The sequence below is a fragment of the Triticum urartu genome, chromosome 4, assembly GCF_003073215.2.
Source record: "Triticum urartu cultivar G1812 chromosome 4, Tu2.1, whole genome shotgun sequence".
Taxonomy (NCBI): Eukaryota; Viridiplantae; Streptophyta; class Magnoliopsida; order Poales; family Poaceae; genus Triticum; species Triticum urartu.
In genome coordinates, this window is record NC_053025.1 from 400,032,296 (window position 1) to 400,053,437 (window position 21,142).

A 21,142-nucleotide genomic window follows, 5' to 3' on the forward strand; every position below is an offset into this window, starting at 1 on the left:
GACACGAGCCTAAGACACAAATGAAATTCACACGGTAGAATCAACTAGAGTAGCAAGTTTGTATGTGAACAAAAGTCAGCAGACAGAAGAAATATAATACTTGCGAAAGAAATCAACTGACACAACTTTTATTTCTGTTCGGTCAAATCCAATGTATCCAAAGGTACGATACGGTGTACCTATCCAGAAACTTAATTGTTTACATAAATAATACTAGTCACGTAATCTATTTTTTTGCTCGTCTCAAGATCAACTCTCCAAAGAAACCAAATAAATCAGCACTTTTATTCCTTGGAAAATATCTTCTCTTTCTTTTATTCTCTCTCCAATGTCCAATGTGGCAAACAAGGAAATAAAATTAAGATATTTTCCTAGAAACCGAACCAGACCTCAACTTTCTTAAGGCTGGTTGTAATGGCGATTATCATATGCTAGTATCATGCATATGATACTAGTGTATGATACTACATCTGTAATGCATAGTATCAAATGTTAGTATCATGGATGAATTCATTTATTGTCATGCATGACACATAGTAGCACAACATTTAATATGATATAGTATCATGATATGATACTCAACCTTCTCTTTCTTTATTTAGTTTTACGTCACCTCAACAAATTTGCTTAGTTGGCATGCATAATACTGTTCGAATTTTGCTAGTAGGCCTTTGGCCCAAAGCCCAACTAAAATTTTGAAATTATCTTGGCCCATTCATGCACACATGTGAGTGGAGTGAGTGAGACTAAAGTTTAGTCCCACCCCGGAAGTTGAGAGAGAGTTGCATCTCTTTATAAGGTGATCTCTTCTACCACTGGTATGAGCATGAGAAGAGGAGACCTATACGTGCGCTCCTCCTCCTCGCTCGCCTTGCCACGCCACGACGCGTCGCGGGCTGCGGGATTGAGACGAGCCGAGGACAGAGCTATGCATGTTGTCTATATTTTTGCTGCTCGGAAAAAATTAACGAGTCATTAATTAATAATTAATGGACGCATTCATTACTGAACCGTTTCCGATTCTTTTGGATCGTGACGACTCGGACGTGGGGTTTACTCCCACGACCTACCCGGCCCGCAATATATAGTCAGACAGACTTCTACCTTAGCCGCTGCTTCGTATGGTTTCTCACCACCGTTCCAGATCATTGCGCCGCCAAGAAAGACTTGTCCATCCCTCCTTTCGGCGTGCACCGAGAGAAGGGACAGCAAGCCTCTGAAACCCCGCCTCTTGTGATCCTGTACGAGAGAGAGGAGATCAGGTTTTTGGGGAGCGCACTCACGCGACTGCTAGCAGCGACGACTTCGCGAACGACGACTTCTTCCCCGACCTTGGCAACCTCATCCTCGACGACATGGGCGACAACGTCAACACTGGCAGTGCTGCTCCCGCTGCACCGTATGTGATTCCATCCTTCCTGTTCGAGATCGTGGTAGAATTCATGTTTCTAGTATGTGCCCTAGATGTGATTTGTTCATCTACTATGCTAGTTCGCATGATTAGTTTAATCTCTGCTATTGATGTCATGATTTATCTTTTGTTCATTCGGATTGAATCCCGTAGTAATTTGCTCATATTTCCAACAATCCAAAAACTTGATTATAGGCAATTTACTCCAAGTGATTTTGTTGCGCATCTGAAGCCGCCTGCCTTTAAGGGGGCGCAATATAAGAGGTGGCGCACGAGAGCAGTCTACTAGTTTCAGACCATGGGCTACTATGATGCCACCAAGGGCAAGCCTGAGGGCGATCTTAATCCAGCACAGCTGGAAGCTTTTGAGAAGATCGACACTCTCTTTAAAGGTGCTCTTCTGAGTGTTCTTAATGACTCCATTGTGGATTTGTATATGCTATTTGACAACGGCAAGGACATGTGGGCTGCGCTCGAGGCCAAGTTTGGTGCCTCGGACGCCGGCAGCAAGTTGTACGTCATGGAGCAATTCTATGACTACAAGATGACTGATGAGCGCTCTGTTGTACAGCAGGCTCATGAGATAAAGTCGCTCGCAAAAGAACTTGAGTACTTCAAGTGTGTCTTGCCGGACAAGTTTGTCGCTGGAGGCATCATTGCCAAACTTCCACCTTCGTGGAACAATTTTGCTACTTCCCTGAAACACAAGAGACAGGAGTTTTCCGTTGCGGATCTCATTGGTACTCTTGATGTTGAAGAGAAGGTGAGAGAAAAGGACACACGTGCTCGAGTTGCTGAGGGAGCTTCTAGTGCCCACATGGTACAGAAGAATAACTTCCATCCCAACAAGTTCAAAACAACAAGAACAAAACTCAGGGCAAAGGCAAGTTTGATACAAAGAACAAGCCGTCACATTCTACCAACTTCAAGAAGAATTCTCATAAGAAAGGGAAGGGACTTTGCCATGTCTGCGGTGATCCTAATCACTGGGCTCCGAAGTGTCCTAACCGCTTTGAGGAGCGCGAACATGAGAAGAGCGGCAAGTCCGCTAATGTTGTCATCGGTGATTCTGATATGAAGGAATCTGGGTACGGTATTCTTCCTACCATCCTTTCAGTATTTCAATATCCTGATTGGTTAATTAACACTGGTGCCAATGTACATGTTTGTGCTGATGCCTCCATGTTTTCTTCTTACCAGGTCACAGTGACTTCTCCCGTGCTGATGGGGAATGGTTCACATGCCATTATTTGAGGTGTTGGTACGGTTGATCTGAAGTTTACTTCAGAAAAGATCGTCTGAAGAACATTCATCATGTGCCATCCATCAATAAAAATCTCGTTAGCGGTTCCTGTTTATGTCGAGATGGTTTTAAGTTGGTTTTTGAATCCAATAAAGTTGTAATTTCCAAGTATGGACAATTTGTTGGAAAAGGCTATGAGAGTGGAGGCTTGTTCCGCCTGTCTTGGTCAGATATTTGCACTAAATTTATTAATAATGTTTGCCACAATAATGAGTCTGATATTTGGCATTCACAACTTTGTCACATTAACTTTGGTTGCATGATGCGGCTAGCCAATATGAATTTAATTCCGAAAATCTCTACTGTCAAAGGCTCCAAGTACCAAGTATGTGTGCAATCTAAGCAACCTCACAAGTCCCATAAGACTGCAGAGGTAAGAGACTTGGCACCACTAGAGCTCATACATTCTGATCTTTGTGAGATGAATGACGTGTTGACAAAAGGTGGAAAGAGATACTTCATGACGTTGATTGATGACTCCACTAGATATTGTTATGTGTATCTTCTGAAATCAAAAGATGAGGCTTTAACTTTCTTCAAAAACTATAAAGCTAAAGCAGATAACCAACTTGATCGAAAAATTAAATGGCTTAGGTCTGATCGTGGTGGAGTATTTTTTCAATGAACTTGATTTGTTTTGTGTGGAACATGGTATAATCCATGAGAGTACGCCTCCCTACTCACCCCAGTCAAATGGGGTAGCCGAAACAAAGAACCGAACTCTAACTGATATGGTTAACACCATGTTAAACACTTCGGGTCTCTCCAAGGAATGGTGGGGGGAGGCGCTAATGACTGCGTGTCATGTCCTAAACCGAGTTCCACAAAGCACCACACCAAAAGTTACTCCCATTGCAGCGCACGGGCATCTGTGCTACAAAGATGACATATAAAGATGTAGGAAAATGACTGATGACCTTTTCTCTTTTTGTATGTATAGGTGATACCAAGCAATTGACTGAATTCATGTTGGAAGTCAACTTCTGTTAGGTAACTACATCTCAATCTTTTTGGAGCAATGAGTGTGCACAAATTGATGTAATACAATTTCATCTAGGCGGATATATTGCAGTTTTATCTACAGTTATAGGAATTTACTTACCTCTGTGGTTTTGATAAAAGATCAGGATGTGTGTATTATAAACATGGTCAACCTAGCTGGAAATTTTTCACAAATGGGTATTATATGGTTAACTTAGTTGGAATTTTTTTAACAAAATTTCTATGAAATTCATATAGGTATTGTGATTGAGTTTGTCAGTAGAATAATGTCAATCTTTATTACCCCGTTGCAAGGCACGGGCGTATGTGCTAGTCTCTCCCTAATAATAAAGCACGGATTGACTCCGTGGGTTCACCGTCACAATACACTTTCTTCATATAAATTTACGCTTTCAGTTTAAATTTAAAACATATACGCGAGGTGGTACTAAAGCATTGATAGATTTCGCTCGAATCGTTTGGCATCAAGAAAACGAACGAAACAACCCATCCAGAAAAGGCCAAGCGAAGAAACAGCCCATATCAACCGGGGAGCCTCTCCACCGTCATGTTCCACGTGGGCACGCAGTTGAACTGGTACTTGACGCCGGTGGACGCTGAGAAGTCGAAGTAGGCCTGCTTGCCGAGGAGCACTGCCGAGAGGTCCAGCGGCGCGTCGAGCAAGGCCACGCCGTGCCTGGTCCCGTTCTTGGCGACGTACGCCCGCGCGCGCCGTGATGCACCGTCGTAGTTGACCCAGACCATGTAGAAGCCGTCGTTGACCGTGGTGTCGATGGGAGCGAGCTGGATGTCCAAGGGCGTGAGCGAGGCGGCGTGGGTGGAGCGGACGCCGTTCACGTCGAGGCCGACGTGGTTGTCGTCGAGGTCGTAGGGCTGCTTCACTGTGTCCAGCTCCACGGCCGCGAACCCGTTGGCGGGGTTGCTGTCCATGGACGCGTTGGTGAGGCCCAGGTACCCGCCGTGGCTGCCGGGGGGCAGGCCGCCGCCGCCGCCGTTGCTGGACGCGACGACGAACGCGAGGCCTTCGCCCTTGCTTGTCGCGTTGGTGCGGTAGAGGTTGATCCGGAACACGGTGCAGAAGGAGGCGACGTACCTGCCGCCGGCGGGTTCAGAGGCCCACAAGACGAACGGGGAGGAGAGGAAGACGCTGCCGGTCTGGTTGACGAGGAAGTTGTCGGGCCCGCTGGCGCTGTTGCTGTCTGGGGTGAGTTGCTGGCGAAGGTCGGGTTGGCGGGAAGCAGCACCAGCACCATGACCACCAGGAGTCACCGTTGCAAACGCCGCCAGGAGCCCAGGACATCTCGCTAGACGCCGGGGAGGAGGACTCCGGAAAGGCTCCCCGTGCTTCCTCTCACTGGAGGCAAAGCCAGGCAGCTGCCGGCCTTCTGTTTCACTCTCTGCTGCATCTTGTTCTGGTTGGCGATGGTCGTCATCGGTGTGACTGTGCTCACCGTGTACCTCATCTACCGCCCGCAGCCGCCGAAGCTCCGGTGACGGATGCGTCCCTGAACGCCGGGTACGTGGACGAGCTGACCGTCCCCGGCGGCCCGGCCCACGGCCTCACGCTCAACACCGACCCTCACCGCCCTGGTCGCCATCACACAGCCAGTATCGATCAACGATTCGTTGGTTATCCTGGTTGCAAAAGTTTGATCAGCCCTTCCACTATCGTGCATCCATAGAATAGTCCCACCTCGCTTCATTAGATCGAATCAGTCCAGTTTATATACATGTTGCTTAGCAAATCAACAAGCAAGCTTGGAAATCAAACAAGTAGATGGCAAAAAGAGGGATTGGTGTGTCCAGGGGGCAAAGGTCAACGGGGGGAGGCCGGATGTGTGCCGCGGCAGCGAGCGAGCAGGGGGCAAAGGTCAACGGAGCCCTGAGGGGGGAGACAAGTTTGATCAGCGGGGTCGGCTCGACGGACGGACGGAGCAAGATGGAGAGGGAGGCGTGCGGGGGAGAGAGAAGTTGAGCAGCGGGGACGGCTCGACGGACGGCAGTGCTAACCGGCTACATGAAGCAGAGCAAAGTGGCGTTGGATGGATTTTTGCAGCCTCTGGCTAGCTGAGCAGAGCTAACATACTGCTGCTGACTCGTGGGATTTTTGCTCCTAATTAAACCTCGACGCACGCATGGCCTATGGCCGATCCGAACATCACATACATGTATGTCATGGCAGATCTGAAGCAGAAAAAACCTGGTCGTCATTCCAATAATCAATCATGGAGCACGCATCAAATTAGCCTCATCAAGTCTTACACGTTGGTAGCTCACCTGAAACGGTGTCCAGAAAAAAGGTTTACCAGAGACGAACCCTGAATTGCATTGGAATAATTTCTTAAATATTGGTTTGTTCTTATCATTTTGTTCAAAACAGTGATTTCACTTTTTTGACTCATCATTTTGTGTTGTTCGACTGTCTTGGATCGGCTTGCTTCTAATTGATACCTTAATAAACACACCAGCTACAACGCTTTCAGATACAGTATGTGAGACCAACTGATTTTATTTTATTCATTTGTTGGAGACGTACTTTAAGGCTAGAGGGACATCAAGCTCGGAGACAACGACTCTGATGCTTGAAGTGTATGGAGGCTGCCTTTATAGAACCAAAACTACCGTGGATGCTTTTATTAAATTAGGCCATGTTGACATCATAGTCCTTTTAGTTTCAATTGCATTTTAAAAGTCCTCATCTCATTTTAGTATACAATTTCAAAGTTTTCTTTATCTCTACTGTGAGTCTTTAAAACATGTTCATTTAGTAGGAGGATGAATCCATGCGGGGATAATAGTTTTTCACCCGTTTGCAACGGGCATATTTTAATTGTACAATTTTGAACAAAATATTGTAACTTCCACAATTTTCTTCTTCGGTTCCGGATTTTAGCTCATTGTTCATGTTTTTCCTTTTTAGTAGAGATCATGGAGTACGCATTCCAATAATCTGGTCGTCATTCCAATAATCAATCATGGAGCACGCATCAAATTAGCCTCATCAAGTCTCACACGTTGGTAGCTCACCTGAAACGGTGTCCAGAAAAAAGGTTTACCAGAGACGAACCCTGAATTGCATTGGAATAATTTCTTAAATATTGGTTTGTTCTTATCATTTTGTTCAAAACAGTGATTTCACTTTTTTGACTCATCATTTTGTGTTGTTCGACTGTCTTGGATCGGCTTGCTTCTAATCGATACCTCAATAAACACACCAGCTACAACGCTTTCAGATACAGTATGTGAGACCAACTGATTTTATTTTATTCATTTGTTGGAGAGGTACTTTAAGGCAGAGGGACATCAAGCTCGGAGACAACGACTCTGATGCTTGAAGTGTATGGAGGCTGCCTTTATAGGACCAAAACTACCGTGGATGCTTTCATTAAATTAGGCCATGTTGACATCGTAGCCCTTTTAGTTTCAATTGCATTTTAAAAGTCCTCATCTCATTTTAGTATATAACTAGCAAAAAGTCCCGTGCGTTGCAACGGGAGGAAAATAGATATTTTTGGCCTTTTTGCTAGTATTTCCCTCGTAATATGGAATACTTGGCAGGGGGCTAATCATCACAGAAAAGCATAACTCGAGGCCCCTAGCAGACTTGCACGTACTACTAAATATGCAATACTCGGCAGGGGACTAACCCTCACAGTTCGCTACTAATGCTGATAATATGTATCATGTCCTACAACTTTTGAATCGCCAAGGTCCTTAAGCTAGCACAAATGCCCATCCTTGCAACGGGAGAAACAAACTCAAGCCCTTTTCTGCACCGACTTCTAATTCCTCATGCGTTGCAACAACCATCACATTCACTTCACGTGGTTCAACATAAATCATGTCTTTACATATCATTTGGTGCATTTCCTTATTTATCGCACACAATAATAATTCTTAATGAAAATTATTTTAAGGTATGAGGCTCCTTACTGAACATAAGCTACACACACTTCATTGTCGCCAATGAGCTTGGGCATTTTTCAGGCAGTAAACTATGTCGTCATGTTCTTCGACCATGGCCATCGAATCATAGTACAAAAAATGAACCAACGAGAGTAAAATTATTGTTGTAATCATCAAGTATAAAAGAGAGCAAAAATTAATATTCATGAAGTTTAGTCCCATTGGATGGAAATCAATCAGTTTTTAACTTTACATTCACACTTCAGGCAAAAAACCTGACTTCCACACTGCACTAAATAATTCATAATTCATATAAAATTATAAACATGGAGATTGAAAACTGATTTATATATACCACGGGAAGTTGAAAACAACATTATCAAGAAGTTGAAAACACCACTATAAAATCCTCATTGCTGCACAGAAGAATTACGTCCTGGAAGCACCGTTGGGTGCCAGGCCTGCTGCTGGAGCAACACCAGATGTTGTGAACGTCTGGCAGAGCAAAGCTGATGACTACTCGATAGTTCAGTGTGCCATGCTTTACGGCTTAGAACCGGGACTTCAACGACGTTTTGAACGTCATGGAGCATATGAAATGTTCCAGGAGTTGAAGTTAATATTTCAAGCAAATGCCCGGATTGAGAGATATGAAGTCTCCAATAAGTTCTATAGCTGCAAGATGGAGGAGAACAGTTCTGTCAGTGAGCATATACTCAAAATGTCTGGGTATAATAATCACTTGATTCAAATGGGAGTTAATCTTCCAGATGATTGCGTCATTGACAGAATTCTCCAATCACTGCCACCAAGCTACAAGAGCTTCGTGATGAACTATAATATGCAAGGGATGAATAAGACTATTCCCGAGCTCTTCGCAATGCTGAAAGTTGCGGAGGTAGAAATCAAAAAGGAGCATCAAGTGTTGATGGTCAACAAGACCACTAGTTTCAAGAAAAAGGGCAAAGGGAAGAAGAAAGGGAACTTCAAGAAGAACAGCAAGCAAGTTGCTGCTCAAGAGAAGAAATCCAAGTCTGGACCTAAGCCTGAAACTGAGTGCTTCTACTGCAAGCAGACTGGTCACTGGAAGCGGAACTGCCCCAAGTATTTGGCGGATAAGAAGGATGGCAAGGTGAACAAAGGTATATGTGATATACATGTTATTGATGTGTACCTTACTAATGCTCGCAGTAGCACCTGGGTATTTGATACTGGTTCTGTTGCTAATATTTGCAACTCGAAACAGGGACTACGGATTAAGCGAAGATTGGCTAAGGACGAGGTGACGATGCGCGTGGGAAACGGTTCCAAAGTTGATGTGATCGTAGTCGGCACGCTACCTCTACATCTACCTTCGGGATTAATATTAGACCTAAATAATTGTTATTTGGTGCCAGCGTTAAGCATGAACATTATATCTGGATCTTGTTTGATGCGAGACGGTTATTCATTTAAATCAGAGAATAATGGTTGTTCTATTTATATGAGTAATATCTTTTATGGTCATGCACCCTTGAAGAGTGGTCTATTCTTATTGAATCTCGATAGTAGTAACACACATATTCATAATGTTGAAGCCAAAAGATGCAGAGTTGATAATGATAGTGCAACCTATTTGTGGCACTGCCGTTTAGGTCATATCGGTGTAAAGCGCATGAAGAAACTCCATATTGATGGACTTTTGGAACCACTTGATTATGAATCACTTGCTACTTGCGAACCGTGCCTCATGGGCAAGATGACTAAAACTCCGTTCTCCGGTACTATGGAGAGAGCAACAGATTTGTTGGAAATCATACATACAGATGTATGTGGTCCGATGAATATTGAGGCTCGTGGCGGATATCGTTATTTTCTCACCTTCACAGATGACTTAGCAGATATGGGTATATCTACTTAATGAAACATAAGTCTGAAACGTTTGAAAAGTTCAAAGAATTTCAGAGTGAAGTTGAAAATCATCGTAACAAGAAAATAAAGTTTCTACGATCTGATCGTGGAGGAGAATATTTGAGTTATGAGTTTGGTGTACATTTGAAACAATGCGGAATAGTTTCGCAACTCACGCCACCCGGAACACCACAGCGTAATGGTGTGTCCGAATGTCGTAATCGTACTTTACTAGATGTGGTGCGATCTATGATGTCTCTTACTGATTTACCGCTATCGTTTTGGGGTTATGCTTTGGAGACGACCGCATTCACGTTAAATAGGGCACCATCAAAATCCATTGAGACGACGCCTTATGAACTATGGTTTGGCAAGAAACCAAAGTTGTCGTTTCTGAAAGTTTGGCGCTGCGGTGCTTATGTGAAAAAGCTTCAACCTGATAAGCTCGAACCCAAATCGGAGAAATGTGTCTTCATAGGATATCCAAAGGAGACTATTGGATACACCTTCTATCACAGATCCGAAGGCAAGACTTTTGTTGCTAAGTTCGGAAACTTTCTGGAGAAGGAGTTTCTCTCGAAAGAAGTGAGTGGGAGGAAAGTAGAACTTGACGAGGTAACTGTACCTGCTCCCTTATTGGAAAGTAGTGCGTCACAGAAAACTGTTTCTGTGACACCTACACCAATTAGTGAGGAAGCTAATGATAATGATCATGAAACTTTAGAACAAGATACCACTGAACCTCGTAGATCAACCAGAGTGAGATCCGCACCAGAGTGGTATGGTAATCCTGTTCTGGAAGTCATGCTACTAGATCATGATGAACCTATGAACTATGAAGAAGCGATGGTGAGCCCAGATTCCGCAAAATGGCTTGAAGCCATGAAATCTGAGATGGGATCCATGTATGAGAACAAAGTATGGACTTTAGTTGACTTGCCCAATGATCGGCAAGCAATTGAGAATAAATGGATCTTCAAGAAGAAGACTGACGCCGACGGTAATATTACCGTCTACAAAGCTCGACTTGTCGCAAAAGGGTTTTGGCAAGTTCAAGGGATTGACTACGATGAGACCTTCTCACCCGTAGCGATGCTTAAGTCTGTCCGAATCATGTTAGCAATTGCCGCATTTTATGATTATGAAATTTGGCAGATGGATGTCAAAACTGCATTCCTGAATGGATTTCTGGAAGAAGAGTTGTATATGATGCAACCGGAAGGTTTTGTCGATCCAAAGGAAGCTAACAAAGTGTGCAAGCTCCAGCGGTCCATTTATGGACTGGTGCAAGCCTCTCGGAGTTGGAATAAACGCTTTGATAGTGTGATCAAAGCATTTGGTTTTATACAGACTTTTGGAGAAGCCTGTATTACAAGAAAGTGAGTGGGAGCTCTATAGCATTTCTGTTATTATATGTGGATGACATATTACTGATTGGAAATGATACAGAATTTCTGAATAGCATAAAGGGATACTTGAATAAGAGTTTTTCAATGAAAGACCTCGGTGAAGCTGCTTACATATTAGGCATAAAGATCTATAGAGATAGATCAAGACGTTTAATTGGACTTTCACAAAGCACATACCTTGACAAGATTTTGAAGAAGTTCAAAATGGATCAAGCAAAGAAAGGGTTCTTGCCTGTGTTACAAGGTGTGAAGTTGAGTCAGACTCAATGCCCGACCACTGCAGAAGATAGAGAGAAAATGAAAGATGTTCCCTATGCTTCAGCCATAGGCTCTATCATGTATGCAATGCTGTGTACCAGACCTGATGTGTGCCTTGCTATAAGTCTAGCAGGGAGGTACCAAAGTAATCCAGGAGTGGATCACTGGACAGCGGTCAAGAACATCCTGAAGTACCTGAAAAGGACTAAGGGTATGTTTCTCGTATATGGAGGTGACAAAGAGCTAATCGTAAACGGTTACGTTGATGCAAGCTTTGACACTGATCCGGACGATTCTAAATCGCAAACCAGATACGTGTTTACATTAAACGGTGGAGCTGTCAGTTGGTGCAGTTCTAAACAGAGCGTCGTGGCGGGATCTACGTGTGAAGCGGAATACATAGCTGCTTCGGAAGCAGCGAATGAAGGAGTCTGGATGAAGGAGTTCATATCCGATCTAGGTGTCATACCTAGTGCATCGGGTCCAATGAAAATCTTTTGTGACAATACTAGTGCAATTGCCTTGGCGAAGGAATCCAGATTTCACAAGAGAACCAAGCACATCAAGAGACGCTTCAATTCCATCCGGGATCTAGTCCGGGTGGGAGACATAGAGATTTGCAAGATACATACGGATCTGAATGTTGCAGACCCGTTGACTAAGCCTCTTCCACGAGCAAAACATGATCAGCACCAAGGCTCCATGGGTGTTAGAATCATTATTGTGTAATCTAGATTATTGACTCTAGTGCAAGTGGGAGACTGAAGGAAATATGCCCTAGAGGCAATAATAAAGTTATTATTTATTTCCTTATATCATGATAAAAGTTTATTATTCATGCTAGAATTGTATTAACCGGAAACATAATACATGTGTGAATACATAGACAAACAGAGTGTCACTAGTATGCCTCTACTTGACTAGCTTGTTAATCAAAGATGGTTATGTTTCCTAACCATGGACAAAGAGTTGTTATTTGATTAACGGGATCACATCATTAGTTGAATGATCTGATTGACATGACCCATTCCATTAGCTTAGCACCCGATCGTTTAGTATGTTGCTATTGCTTTCTTCATGACTTATACATGTTCCTATGACTATGAGATTATGCAACTCTCGTTTGCCAGAGGAACACTTTGTGTGCTACCAAACATCACAACGTAACTGGGTGGTTATAAAGGAGTTCTACAGGTGTCTCCAAAGGTACATGTTGGGTTGGCGTATTTCGAGATTAGGATTTGTCACTCCGATTGTCGGAGAGGTATCTCTGGGCCCTCTCGGTAATGCACATCACTTAAGCCTTGCAAGCATTGCAACTAATGAGTTAGTTGCGGGATGATGTATTACAGAACGAGTAAAGAGACTTGCCGGTAACGAGATTGAACTAGGTATGGGATACCGACGATCGAATCTCGAGCAAGTAATATACCGATGACAAAGGGAACAACGTATGTTGTTATGCGGTCTGACCGATAAAAGATCTTCGTAGAATATGTAGGAGCCAATATGAGCATCCAGGTTCCGCTATTGGTTATTGACCGGAGACGTGTCTCGGTCATGTCTACATTGTTCTCGAACCCGTAGGGTCCGCACGCTTAAGGTTACAATGACAGTTATATTATGAGTTTATGCATTTTGATGTACCGAAGGTTGTTCGGAGTCCCGGATGTGATCACGGACATGACGAGGAGTCTCGAAATGGTCGAGACATAAAGATTGATATATTGGAAGCCTATGTTTGGATATCGGAAGTGTTCCGGGTGAAATCGGGATTTTACCGGAGTACCGAGAGGTTACCGGAACCCCCCAGGAGGTATATGGGCCTTAGTGGGCCTTAGTGGAAGAGAGGAGAGGTGGCCAGAGATGGGTCGCGCGCCCCTCCCCCCTTGGTCCGAATTGGACAAGGAGAGGGGGCCGGCCCCCCTTCCTCCTCTCTCTCCTCTTTCCCCCTCCACGAATCCTATTCCAGCTAGGAAAGGGGGGAGTCCTACTCCCAGAGGGAGTAGGACTCCTCCTGGCGCACCTCTCCTGGCCGGCCGGCCCCCCTCCCTTGAACCTTTATATACGGAGGCAGGGGCACCCCCTAGAGACACAAATTGATCCACGTGATCATATTCTTAGCCGTGTGCGGTGCCCCCTTCCACCATAGTCCTCGATAATATTGTAGCGGTGCTTAGGCGAAGCCCTGCGACAGTAGTACATCAAGATCGTCATCACGCCGTCGTGCTGACGGAACTCTTTCCCGACACTTTGCTGGATCGGAGTCCGGGGATCGTCATCGAGCTGAACGTGTGCTAGAACTCGGAGGTGTCGTAGTTTCGGTGCTTGATCGGTCGGGCCCTGAAGACGTACGACTACATCAACCAAGTTAACGCTTCCGTTGTCGATCTACAAGGGTAGATCACACTCTCCCCCTCTCGTTGCTATGCATCACCATGATCTTGCGTGTGCGTAGGAAATTTTTTGAAATTAGTACGAAACCCTACAATAATAAAAATATCATACTCTCAATTCTTCTTTTCAGTTACTGACATCACATAATAAAAATATGATATACTTCATCCGTCGTTCAGGCATGCATGCTTCTCTCGTGTGTGCTAATTATGACGCGTACCACATTAAAATTATTCATAAAAATGTTTGCTGCTAGTGTCTTATTTGTCATGGATATAACTTAGGGATCAAAAAAATGTTATGGTGTTGTACATTAGATCGTCAATGCCTAATGAAAAATATACCACATCACCCTAGCAACCAGTATGAGTTTGCGACGGGCACAAACAAAGTCAAATTCATCCTTAAAACAAAAATATATAGCATCAAATCCAACGTGTGCAAAGTTCGGAGCATTACCGAGGATAAACACATGTGAAACACTAAGAGCATCTACAGCCAGACATTCCATATCCTCCTCAAACATTTACAGACACGCCCGGTCAGTAATCGAAAAGGAGAGAAGGGAAAAATGACCAATCGAACCCCTCGTATCATCCCTATATGTCCGGGGATGTCCGCAAACTCTCATATTGAGGACATATGTAGAAAGGATATGAGGGTTTGTAGACGCACCCGGTCAGTCCGCCATGTAGCATGCCGCCCATTTTGGACCACCATTTCTCTTTTTTTTATTCATTTTTTCTCTCTCTTCATCTCCACAATTCACTGATTGGGCGTGTCCGCGAACGTTTAGAGGGCTCGATTTGCTAACTCCGGCTGTAGATTTTCTAACACGTCGATGTTACAGACTGGGAGATATTTACCAGTCGGTGAAGGATCTAAACTACACCTTTAAAAACAGGAACATTCAAAAACACAGGTCGGTTTTTGTTAGTAGTCAGCCGCCCTTGATCTATATAACATGAACATTCAACATTCGTGCACACTAGCTAGCTAACAGGTCGTTTTTGTTAGTAGTCAGCCGCCCTTGATCTATATAAAAAAGGAAATGACCGGCCTCGCTCGATCTTGTTGGTTGGTAGCGAAGTTATCCATCCCGACCTCCCCCCTCTATCCCAATCTCCACGACCTTCCCCATGAACGTGCCGCCGCCTGCCCTGCACCCACCGCCGCCGGGAGATAACTCGCTCCCCCGTGCGCTGCGCCGCCAGGATACCCGCACCCCAGCCCCACCACCGCTAGCGGCAATGGAGGGCTCCAAATCCACGCGCGCCGGGGAATCACACCGCGGCCCTGCTCATGTTCTGCTTTTTTTGATTTCATGCGCCTCTTTCGCCTCTTTCTTTTTGATTGGCCGTGACCTTCCTTCTGGGGCTATCGATTTGTGATGCATGGCATCTTTCTTCAGATCTCTATCTGAGTCTAGGCTGAGTCATATCTTATCCTCTTTTCTTGGCTTGTTGATTTTGGTAACTTCAAAAGTATATATGTTGCTAGGATCTCATGTAAAGAGGCAGTGTGGGACTAATTAGAATCTAAAATTATAACATAATAAGTCTAATCAATTTTCTCTCTCTGCCTCCGGGAGGTGAGGGAAGGTGGGGAGATTGATTTTTTTTATTGGCCCATAAAAAATCTGGCCCATTGGACTTACGAAGCTCTCAACGTACAAACCAAACGAAAAACAAACCAGGTCGGACGAACCTACTATTAGTACCACCTCGGTTATATTACAATTTTGTCTATACAAATTATAAAAAGCATATTACGACTGGGCGAAAGCGTATTGTGACGGTGAACCCACGGAGTCAATCCATGCTTTATTATTAGGGAAAGATTTCAAAGTTTTCTTTATCTCTACTGTGAGTCTTGAAAACGTGTTCATTTAGTAGAGGGATGAATCCATGCGGGGATAATAGTTTTTCACCCGTTTGCAACGGGCATATTTTAATTGTACAATTTTGAACAAAATATTGTAACTTCCACAATTTTCTTTTTCGGTTCCGGATTTTAGCTCATTGTTCATGTTTTTCCTTTTTAGTGAAACTCTGGTAGACACGACGACAATTACATTATGTTTACACAATCACAAGAACAATCATTAGAGAGGAAAGTAGCCATTTTTTGCGGGATGAGTACCATATTTGTGACTTTTTAAGATACGGAGTGCACTAGATTTTTTTAATATTACCTTCCTTTATCCATATTCATATAGAACTTTTCAAAATTGGACACAAGAACGGGCCATGACCATTGATTTAACTTCAATTTTTTAGTTTCCTACTATTTTTCTAGCCAAGTGAAATATCTCTGAAGCTATGAAACTTACCTACGCCCATGACTTGACTCTTTGTTGCAAATTCTAAATGAAGTACAAGCAGCCAATCTTTTTGAATGAATTTGCTGATAGTTTGAATGGTTATTCTTCACTATGGATGCATGGCTATTCTTGGATTTGAGCCTTAGGCATGCATCAATGAGAAATAATTGCATTGTTTGTTAACTATTTAAACTGAAATCATTCATCAATTTTGATTGGAAATCTTATCCCAATACTTTTGATACTTTACTTCAATTTTGATAACAAAAATGGTTTCAAATTGCCATGTGGAAAATCAAGTAAGAGCATATCCATGTTTACTTATTAGTTTGTTTTCTGAGAATGGTACGGGATTTACAAACTGAAAAAACATTAATCGTTTGAAAATTATTTTAAACCAAAATCGTTTGAAATTTTTGTTATGATATGTTGTTTGACTGATTGCAATGTTGTTTTAGTGGTAATTTTTTTCAACTTCTAAGCATATATTTATTTTTTTGTACACCCGGTGCAACGCACGGGCCCTTTTGCTAGTCTATCCCTAATAATAAAGCACGGATTGACTCCGTGGGTTCACCGTCACAATACGCTTTCTTCTCATGTCATAATACGCTTTTATAATTTGTATGGACAAAATAGTAATATAAATGAGGTGGTACTAATCTACCGTCCGACGCCCGTCTCAAAGTCCAAACATAACTCCTCCTTCCCCCGCCGTCTTTTATGCCAACGCATCCTACCCTCCTCTTGAAACAGGCCTGCACGAATCCTTCCTCCCTCGCATGTCCGTCGCCGCCGCCGCCAGCACCGGCCACCTCGCCCCAGGCGCGGGACAGATCTAGGAATCAGGAGGGGATGGACGGAGTATGGCGAACAGGCCGACGGGGATGTGCTCTCTCCTCCCGCTACCAAGGCCCGTGGGCGGGGCGCCCGACCTCTAGACGACGGTGGCGATAACCAAGGACGGATGTGCATCCTGGCATCTCAACTCAAGATGATCAAGTGAAATCTGCATAGGGTGGTGGCTGGCGGGTTGGACGCGCAGAACTTCGGCGGCGGCCGGATCCAGGCGAGGGCGACGAGACCTTGCAAGGCGTTGGGGTTCTCCGGGGCGGCACCATGGTTGCTCCAGCATGCTCCTGTAAGAAAAGGAGGGAGGACGAGGGAGAGGGAGAGAGAAAACCGGGAGGAAGGAGAGAAACGAGGGGAGTCACGGCAGGGAGCTGTGCTGCTGGTTTCTCCGGTGAAGAGCAGATAGGGCACGGACGTTCGCGGGAGTGGGCGGCGTTTGGCGACGGAGGCGCTGGTCGGGGAGCGCGTGGTGCGAGCTCCCAGGGGGAGATGGACGAGGACGAGGACGGTCTGGTGCGCTGCTGGTGCGGGGAGGGCATGGGAGAGGGACGATTGCTCTGTATGTTGTGCGCTGCTGGTGTGCTCCTGTTAGTTGCATATTATACTGCTGCTTTCCTGTTGTTTGTTGATTGATTGATGTTGCTGATGCTACTACTTTGATGCAGCAGCTGCTAATCTCATGTGGAGGACGCGCAGGGGCGGGCGACGAGCGAATTGAATCTGGGAATTCACCCAGGGAAGCAACATATAATCTTCTGATCTTTGTCTTGCCTCCAGTGCAAGTTCAGTTTGTCCAGCAGTGCTCTTGACAAATTTCTAGAATGAAGAATGAAATACTTGGAGATAGGCTACCAATTCGGTAAGAATATATATGTCATGGATCTGTTTATAACTATTTTACTGTGCTTACATTTGGTCAGCAGGTTTTAGGCTGTACTGCAGCCTAAATGTGATCCTGCTTGTTGTTACTATGCATTTTATATTTCCTGATATACTATGATTTCCCCGTTTTTAACCAGTTTGGGGCGTACAAGAAGAGAAAGTGAATAACTGAATGCAATGGCAGGTGTTGAACTGAGGTTTACACACATTGGTGCACATGATGTGTCAATCAAACATACTATAGCCCTCATATAATGGTTGTTGTTGTTTGCAAAGTAAGAATTGAATGATGCAAAGAGATTTATGCTGTAGAAGAACTTCCAAGGTAGTCTCCGAAGCCCTTTCATTGGAATTTGACAAAATTCCCAACCACATAGGTCACACACAATTTAAGCCTCCATGGTACTAAAAATGCCATGTCTGTCGGTCCTTTGTTTAGAAATGTTTTAGTCACATATTCTTATGTAATTACGGTATGACAAAAATAGCACTTCAGGCCCTTATTAACCGTGTTTCTCCTTTGTTTTGGTCTTCTCTTAATTTGTTTGTTTGCTTAAGGATGCCCCTAATTTTCTAAAAAATGCATGTGAGTAAAGATTACAATGGCTCAAATAGCATGTAGATTTAATAAACCGAATAATTGATTGTTGGTGTTGTTTCTAGCGTATCACATATAGTAGCAGAGACTCAGCATGGGGGACTGCCGCTTGAAGAGATGCAAATGTTGCAACTTCACCAGAGGTTCTATGTTGGAGTTCTGTGTGTCAGTGGTTCAAGGTTCTTTCCCTTATTCTATTTTTCTCTCTGCAGTTTTTGTGTAATGTATGATTTATTCATTCTAAAAGTTGTATGGTAACGAGCGAGCCTAATCTGAAAATATATTAGACTGACGATTGCTTTAGTTTGTTAGATGGGCATGATGTAGTTGTAGGAGACACATGCCTTCTATGTTCATGCCATTGTTTTTTTTCAATTTTTAATTTGCAGACTTTACATTCCACAGTATCTTTCGCTGCCATTACGAAATGCCTATATATATATATATATGGCTATAAATCCTCTATGATTACAGAGTGCAAACTACCTTTTGAGACATGTAAACTGAAGCCTGAAAAAATGCAGAATGAAAAACGCCTTGATATTCAGTAGCAGCAGTGAGAACATGTATATATTCTGTTGGTGAAAAGTTTTCAGATAAACAGTAGCAGTAGCAGTAGAAATGCGCCAGGGGATGTGAACGCCATAGAAATCGCAGAGGCCTACCTTGATATCTGAAAAACGCCTTGATATTCAGTAGCAGTAGCAGTATGAAATGCGCCAGGTTTTTTGTTATATAGTCTTTTTGCCCTGTGTTTAATTACTAGATGTGCTGCACACTGATCCATGTATATATTCTGTTAGTGAAAAGTTTTGACTATCGAGTTTCGTCAGACATGAGTTTTAGAAATTTTCAGTTACTTTTCTATGCCTACCATTGTGATGGAGATTGTAATACTGTGTTTAAAATATGTCAGTCCATGTGCAAGTCAGCTGCAAGTGCCAGGTAGCATCTTGCACTAGGTTGATTTGAATAATTACTCTTCTTTTGCACTGGTACTGAAACTTGGCAGTTCACAAGGATTGGCACCATGGACTGGAGAATCGTCACAACCATCGTGGACACACCAGGGGCAGGGGCTGCATGCAGCCAAGTCCGAGGCGACTGCCAAGAAGACTGGGCTCGATGTAGTGACCGAGGAGGCGCATGCCGCAGGGTATGCTCTTCTAATTAGTATGATGATTTGCATATGTACCAATGCTACTCTCAATGGATTCGCTAACAATCTTCATATTTTCGTATTGAATGTGGAGGTATATATATAGTATGATGATTTCCATGGTATCAGGTTCTGTAAATGCATGTTCTGGTACAATATTTGTTTTTTTAGATCCAGCCTTTTTTGCTAATAAATCTATAGTTCAATCTGGATTCAAAATCTAAGAAATTTATGGCCTTGTGTTGATAGTTGCAGTTACACACTGATGGATTGTGTTTATTTTTTTTATGGAAACAGAGAAGCCGATTATTCTGTTTGCACGACGGGTATCTAAAATTCTAATTCAGACATTAGTGATGATATAACAATGTCGTCCGCCAAATTGTGATTCGGGCGAGCCTAGCTTAGCTGGGAGCCACCGAAGATTGTGTGGTGCACGGGAGATAGAGACTCCACCGGATATTTTGTCGTGTCCACTAACAACAACGACATGGATAGTGAGCTCACTGCTGGACATGATTGCCCTATTTATAATCTGTTGGGTAGTCCTATTTGGTGGATTGTATCTATAGCATGTTGAAAGCAAATGTAACCTCGTTGATTTTCACATTACTCTTCAGTATATCAGATCTTTCTCTACAAGGAGCCTACAGTTTGTAATGTTGTATTTCTTTTGTGAGACCTCCACGAGCTGTCTATGAACCATATATGCAGTAGACGTTCCCATATGTATTTATTCGATTTTGAAAGGAATGTTAAAATTCTTATGCTCAACTATAATTTAAAATTTCCAGTCCTTTTGGTACGGCCAACTTTATATTTGTTGGTGGACACATGCATGGTTACTATCTATATCTAGGGACCTCATATATTGTGCACTATGTGCTGGGAGAAGATGCGACGTGCCCACTTGGACTGGCCCATGCGCGGGCGGCCTGTTTTTTTATTTTTATTTTCCTTATTTTTTTTCTACTTTAAATAGTTTAGGACTTCAAAAAATTCAATTTTGAAATAAAAGTTTTAATAAATCATAAAACGTTTGTGGATTCAAAAAATGTTGTGCTTTTTTAAACAAATGTTTGCTTACGCAAAAAGATGTATGAAATTTTGAAAACAAATGTTTGGGAAATCAAAAAGTGTTCATAATTTCTTAAAAAGTTTGTGTATTAAAACATATCAATAAAATTGAACAAAATTTTGTCAATGCAAAAAATGTTCATAAATGGTAAATATCCTAAAAATTCAAAAAATGTTCGTGACTTACAAAATAGTTTATTCATTCATAAAATGTTTTTTCATTCAAAAAATGATCATGCATTTCAAAAGATGTCAGTTAAATCAAAAAAATGTTCGTCAATTTAAAAAATTGTTCCACCAGTTTCCAAAAAATGTTTGTTAATTCTAGGAATGATCGCCTATTCAAGAAAATTGTTTATAAAAATATTCATAATTTAAAAAAAATGTTAGAAAATAATATAAAAAGTTCATAAATATAAAAAATGTTCTTGCTTTTAGAAAATATCCGTATATTTGTAAAAGTGTTCATGAATTGGAAAAATGTTTACGAGTTTTAAAAAATGTTTATGATTTCAAAAATTATTCAAGATTTCACGAAATTGCGGGTGATAGTGTATCTCGGTGATGCAGCAAAATGTGATCATGGCAATTGAAGATTATGATTATTTTTTCCCGTTGCAACGCACGGGCCCTTTTGCTAGTAATAATAAAGCACGGATTGAGTCTCCGGGTTCA

General features: G+C 42.9%; 1 protein-coding gene across 3 annotated transcripts; it reads left to right on the plus strand.

Moving 5' to 3' along the window:
* The first annotated feature begins 14,584 nt into the window (after positions 1 to 14,584).
* Positions 14,585 to 20,164, plus strand: LOC125551783. Of its 3 annotated transcripts, none has more exons than XR_007303187.1 (5): positions 14,585 to 17,610; positions 17,771 to 17,958; positions 18,297 to 18,410; positions 19,244 to 19,387; positions 19,688 to 20,164. XR_007303187.1 is itself a non-coding variant. In XM_048715108.1 (4 exons), exons 1-4 carry the CDS (start codon positions 17,573 to 17,575, stop codon positions 19,722 to 19,724), a joined length of 333 nt encoding a protein of 110 aa, XP_048571065.1. In that variant the 5' UTR covers positions 14,602 to 17,572; the 3' UTR covers positions 19,725 to 20,164. The 3 variants fall into 3 exon arrangements, 1 of the variants encoding a protein (XP_048571065.1); XR_007303186.1 differs by having other exon boundaries at positions 14,587 to 17,610; positions 17,818 to 17,958; XM_048715108.1 differs by lacking the exon at positions 17,771 to 17,958 and having other exon boundaries at positions 14,602 to 17,610.
* The last annotated feature ends 978 nt before the right edge of the window (positions 20,165 to 21,142 follow it).